The following is a 6,500-nucleotide window of genomic DNA, read 5'->3' as shown; positions in this document are numbered from 1 at the left end:
GACACTGTCCATCAGCAGCCCATAAGCACAGCCAAGGACTGACAGGCCCTGCCAGCCAGAGCACTCACCAGGTTGACGAAATCCTGGTAGCAGATCCTCCCCTCAGAGTTGCTGTCTGCCAGGGCTAGCAGGACCTCCAGCTTGTGGGGATCCAGCTCCGAGCTGTGTCTCTGGAGAAGGGAGCGAAACTTCTCAGTGCTGATGTAGCCAGTGTTGTCAGGATCGAACTGGGATAGGAGGGGAAAGTGCCACAATTAACAATTCCATGTTACACACAACTCTGTTCTCCTATGCATTCATCACCCGCTGCACACCCACAGGGACCCAGGGGCTGCTCTAGGCTTTGGTGACACTGCCCTGCAATCACCCAGGGGCTGGAAAGCACCCTGCTGCAGAGTGGGGTGAGTCCAGGCACCATCATCCACACCACCATCCCGTCTCCACCCAAGCTTCAGCTATGTCAGCTCCCTTCACCTTCCTTCCCTCTGCATCATCATTTCCCTTGTCTATTTTTTATGTCTCTTTCTATCTGGAACATCAAGTAAACCAGTGATGCAGTTTGTGAGATAAAATGCACTGAAAACAGCTTTACTTCTCTATTTCCTAACACAATTGCACCACAGGAGTATGCCATCCCTCCTCAAGCCCTTTCTGTGCTCAGTGTTTCTGACAGTCACCTTTCCAGATCACCTCTACATATGCCTTCACTATGGTAAGTGCTTTCACTGCTGAAGAGCTATTTTAAGACACTTGGGAAAGAAAATCTTTGGACAGGAAGCAAAGCAGATGAACACCATGTCAAACTAAAAGTGACAAGGCAGCCACATACCATTTTGAGAATGTAAACCAGAGTCATTAGAAGGAAAGTCCCAGATGAGACATGGAGTGAATCCCACTCTGACCAAAAACATCACTGTTTTCCCTCAGCCTAAGTGGCTAATCTCCTAAAAATGCCACTGATGAAAAGAGACACCTTTACAAAGCTGTCCAAACTTATGACTGATCCAGTGGCCTCTAGGGCACTCTGTGAGGGGCTGCCAGCTCACAGGGCACAGCCCCAGCCCTGACAAAGCCCGTGCTGGCACCATGCCGAGCATGTTTCTTATGTGCTTGGAAAACTAGTGGCTGCAAGCTGCCAGACCAGCCTGCACTAGCCTTGGTGCAGTCTGATCTCTACCAGTTCTCTGTTGCTGGGAGATTTTGCCTTTGATTTCCCAAACTTGGCTGTGAGAATCCTGGTGCTTGCTGGCCTCCTTTTGTAGATAATGATATCAAGCTTGTTGGCTGGATTGAATGGCTGTCAGGGGGCAGGCTGGTCAGGAGGGAGTCTTTTCATGGAAACATTTGGGACATAATAGGGCCTTGGCAGAGCCAAAAAGGTCCTGACAATCCTCGGTCTTTCCTAATGGAGAACAAAAGTTGAACAGGCGCCTGGCCTTCTATCAGACATGGTGGAGTAAAGGCTGCCTTGGCAAGGGAGGAGGTGGGAAGGAGGATGTGGCAGAGGATGCAGCCTGCCAGCAGCAGGGCTAGCATGGCTCTGCAGTGAGCAGAACAGCTGTAAAACAGATCAGCCTCAGGCATGGGCAGCTTGTTTGGAGGCTGCAGTGCCCATGTGCGAGGATCTGGCTCCATCTCCTTCTGGCCCGAGCACCTTTGTACCACTGCTCTGCTCTCCCCAGCTGCTTGACTGAGGAGGAGCTGCCTAACCTGAGGAGGGGAGGACACAGCTCCTTGCTGGAGTAGGGCTGTCTGCCTTTTGTCAAAGCAGCAGCCTCTCTGTGAGGAAGCTGCTGGGGCAAGTGGATTACACAAAACAAGATAAACCAAGTGACCTGTGGACAGTCAGAGCTGGGCACTCTCTCCCGTTCTCTGCCAAAGGTTGTCCTGCCCTTGTGAGGTGGCCTGGATGTACCTCCCTGACAGCTGGCACTCAGAGCCAAAGGTGGATTTCATCAGCTGTTTAGTGCTAAACAAAAGCTTAATATTAATCCCTGGAGAAGCTTAGCTCCTCTACTCTGGCCCACTCTGATGCTTTGAGTTAACAGATCAAACTCTAAAACCAACCCCAAACGTCAGGGTTTCTGCACTTGGGCCCAGCTCTGATGAGTTTTGGCTCTTGCTGTGACTCTCAGGCCAGCCTGTTTGTGGTACCCAGTCCCAGACATATACCCAGGAAACGAAGTATTATTAGCACAGTACCTGAGATGACCTTTCTCAAGGGGAATTTGTAGGCGCTGGGAGATGAGTCATTCAGTGAATGAATCTAAGATCTACAACCCCATAGATACTGCTCTGTTCATCCCTGTTTCCCAAGAACATTTGACCTAAACAACATCGTACTTAACTGCACCACTTTAACTGTATCTTGATATTTAAAATGTCAGAACCTAGCTTGTCTAAGACAAAACTATTTACTCCTTGAAGGCTTAAGTACCTCCCTACTTTGAGGGCCAGGGTCAGCACCCAAAGTGTGGGACTCTCCCCACGCTATGTGCTCACTGTTTGACTTTGTAGGAAAGACTAAGGGCTGCAGCCACATGGGACATGAGTATTCCTTCAAAGGGCAGATGAGTTACAGAACTGAAGCACACAGGCCTCCAGAGCACAGAAGAGCTGATGAGATCACAACCCACTTTTCCCAGACTTTGTTCTGCTTTAAAGCCTTTCAAAAAGAAGCATTTTATAACCAAGAACAGAAATTACACAACAGCTTCAGAGCTTCAGACCAGCCCACAAGGACACACTAATGACTTCAGACTCACTGGTGCTAGAGCTGATACATCCTGTCACTCAGGATGCTGCTATCAGTGGTTGCTGGCTTCCAAAGGCACAGCTGAAGCTATATCTGTCTGGTGGCTACAAGGGAATCCACTCCAAGGATACTTCTTTCTCACACCAACAGGCACCAGCATTCCTCCTTCAGCTCACAGTCTTGCTGCTTGCTCCACAAAAATCAAAGCAGTGGCAGAAGGTAGCTGGTGTTTTCTGTAGTGTAATTGGGCTAGGGAATCTCTTCTCCTTCATGTTATTATATATAATTATTTTTTGGCACTATGTTAATGATACTAATTCGAAATAAGTTTGAAGTAAAACAGTGGATTTGAACAACATGAGAGTAAGAGATAAACAATGAACAACTGACATCTGAACTAAAATACCTCAGAGCAGGGTCAGAGCACAGTTTCCACAACCTGGAGCAGAATGTTTTACTGTCAACCCCAGCTGTAAAGAAGTCCTCTTATTTATGTTTAGACAATTTTTAATTGTATAACAATTCTATATAAATAGCATATAAAAATCTCATCTGTCGCCACTCAAAATCTACACAATACTTCAAACACTGTTTCTGCTATCCACAAAAATCAAGTGGTTGAGCAGGTCCTGCATATCCTGTGTCCTACACACGGCAAAACATAAAATCACAGAATGTGCTGAGTTAGAATGGACCCATCAGGATCATCAAGTCTGGCTCCTGGCCCTATGCAGGACAGCCCAAGAATCCCACCATGTGCCTGAGAGCGTTGTCCAAATGCCTCTTGAACTCAAGACAGGCTCGGTGCTGTGACCACTGCCCTGGGGAGCCTGCTTCAGTGCACAACCACCCCTTGATATCCAAACTAAACCTGCCCTGACTCAGCCCTAGCCGTTTCCTTGAGTCCTATCACTGGTCATAAGATCAGTACCTGCCCCTTCACTGCCCCTCATGAGGATGTTGAAGACCACAGTGAGGTCTCTCCTCATTCTCTTCTTCTCCAGGCCAAACAAACCAAGTGACCTCAGCCACTCCTCACACAGCTTCCCCTCAAGACCCTGCATCATCCTTGTGGCCTCCTTTGGACACTCTCTAATAGCTTCATGTCTTTTTTATAACGTGATGCCCAAAACTGCACACAGCACTCCAGGTGACACTGCACCAGTGCAAAAACATGTGACAGCAGACTCAAAACACTCAGGTCCATCAATTATAAAAGAGGCAACTGACCTTTGCTAGCTGCTTCATGCATTTATCCATGACGATCTCCTTCAGGGCCAATTGTCCCACAAGCCCAGCCGAGCACCAGGGTCTCACCCGAGGACAGACAGCAGGGCTGTCTCACCCTGGAGGCAGCAGCAGGGGCGTGCTGGGCCTGACTCCAGCCCCACTGGGAGCAAAGCTCCCACAGCACAGGTGCCTTCCCTCAGCACAGTTCCTTCTGCCTGACCACACACTTGGGCAGACAAGTGATCAGGGATGAGGAAGCCGTTTGCCCCCCCTCATCCCCCCAGACAACAGGACACTAATGGCTATTTCATGCAAGGTTTTCTCTACATTTCAATGACAATCACCCTTAACTCCCTTGATCCTCAACCAGGCTCTTAACCAAAAATGTAAATATGTTAATGACCGTAGCAGCCATCTGACCCAGGATCTTAATTCCCTGGCCCAAAACAAGCTGTTTTTCTCCTGTTTCTTCTTTATATTGGAGGAGACACACCACAAACTAAAGGTCCCACAGCAAAACTACAAGACAAAAATAAGGTGAGGGGGCCTCATAAACTGTGATGAAAATAGAAATTCACTTGAGGAAAGAAAATGAAATCTCTAATTGTTCCTCTTCTTTAATTAAAGACACATCAGCCACGGCTGAGTGAGCAAGTAGGGTGGAGGCTGGTGCTGCAGACAGACAATGGGTATCTTGGGAAAACTCAGACATTTCACAGAGTGCAGCCAGCTGCTCCTCTCCCCATGGCAAACAGCCCTCAGGGGCATCAGAGCAGCTGGAGAGTCAACAGCTGAACTGGGTACAACAGGAGGATCCTTGGCTGGCTTTGGGATTGCAGGAACAGAGTTAGCTACCACCCATAGTTTCCTTGTTGAAGGGCTTTGTCTTTGCATCACCCAAGCCACAAGTTGTCTTTCCAGCGGGCAAGGTTCCAAGCAACTTCATCTAATTTGGAAATTGGCCTTGAGTTGGACCAGTTCCTTAAAATCTAAATCATTCTAAGGTTGGGTGCTGGAGAGACTGGCCTGGTAGTATCAGGCCTCCTGGCACTGACCCCAGCTCTGCTCCAGACTAGGAGATTCTAGAAAGAAATTGCTCTAAGCTTTAGCTTCTCCTCCCTATTATATAGAAATGACAACTCCTAATTCATTTCCCACCAGAAAGGAGCTCTCAATAGTTGGCCTGTCTCTTATTTAAATGTAGGCCCTTTTCCACTGGAAAGGGGGAGTGAATTGCATGCAACATCTTTTCATCACCAAGGATTTCAGAAACCACTCTGAGCTTTGCTGGATGGAACTCAGACTGTTAGGTGGCATAGCCTCTGCAATCTAGGGATGCATAATGATCCTGCTCTCTCTTCCAAAGGTGAGAGGTGAAACCCTGAGAGAAGAAACCCTGATCCAGCAGAGAGGAAGGCCAGTCAGAGGTAAATGCATATCCCTCCACCTTGAAATACAGCTTCCCAGCATTTAAAGTCACCTCATCTGAGTTGCCTGAACGCATGTGGTAAAACATTAGTGCTGGCTCCAGTGACGCACACGTGCCTCCCCTGTAAATAATGAATTTACTCACTGTTGCAATAAGAAGTGACGCAGATTCCCCAGACAGGTGCAAAGGAGAGCCACTTTATTGCAAAAACCCAGCTTTTTAAAGCAGTTAGCTGGTTATCAGTTTACATAGTTTTAAGGCATAACAAACATAATTCAACCAATGAACATACACCATGATGTGGGCACGTGGCAGTCACGCAGCATGTTTTTCTACCCCTAATTCAGCTGAGTCTCTTTCCCACAGTCCTTTTCTACTTAACCAAATGTAGCAGGTTGAGTTCGAAACCAGGCAGAAACACCAATTAAATGGAGTGGTTTTGGTTCAAAATATTCATTACTTACTTATTTTCTTTCTGTGAGATAAGAATTAGGAGAAAAGCAAAGCAGGCACAAACCTTAAACAGTTGCAGTACAATGAAAGAGTTTTATTACTAATAGAATTAAAAGTAAAGAGAAAATAACAAAACAAAATTAAAGCAAATCCCCTCCCCCCTCCAGCACTTCTCTTTTACCCAGCTCACACAAGGGATAACAGAACATGGGATGTTAGTCAGTGTTCCAGTTCTTGAAAAGTCTCTCTCTTATGCTTAAGGAAAAAAGGGTTTTCCTTCAGTTGCACGTGGTTCCCAAACTGCCACCAATAGCAGACCCGCCCGGAAACAAACAGTCTGCTGTGTGTAGAACATCTCTCCCATGAAAAATCTCAGAGTTCCTTCACACTACAAAACATGGGCCATCACATGGGGTTATTAATCTTTTTAAGGATAAGTTATTTTGGCCTGCACACAAAGGCTTTTCTTCGCCACAAGTCTCTAACAGCCTCTTACTACTTCTATATAGCCTGGCACAGGCATTCTTCACAATCTTCACAGGCACACGAAGATACTCCATCCCCCCATGTTCTTCAAATGGATTAAAGAGACAAACAGTTTGTGGTATTACAGTTTCTTACCACGGCATGCAA

At 47.0% G+C, this 6,500-nt stretch overlaps 1 protein-coding gene across 1 annotated transcript in view; it reads right to left on the bottom strand.

The window, feature by feature from the left end:
• Window positions 1-6,500, bottom strand: part of RHBDL3 (rhomboid like 3) — a 75,386-nt gene that overhangs the window by 29,164 nt on the left and 39,722 nt on the right. Inside the window, exon 4 of the mRNA XM_017739128.1 lies at window positions 69-227. Within this exon, the coding sequence (XP_017594617.1) occupies window positions 69-227 (159 nt within the window). The remainder of the gene's footprint in view (window positions 1-68; window positions 228-6,500) is intronic.

The sequence above is a fragment of the Corvus brachyrhynchos genome, unplaced genomic scaffold (assembly GCF_000691975.1).
Source record: "Corvus brachyrhynchos isolate BGI_N302 unplaced genomic scaffold, ASM69197v1 scaffold407, whole genome shotgun sequence".
Lineage (NCBI taxonomy): Eukaryota > Metazoa > Chordata > Aves > Passeriformes > Corvidae > Corvus > Corvus brachyrhynchos.
Note: the sequence above shows the minus strand (reverse complement) of the source record. Positions and strands in the feature narration are given on the sequence as shown.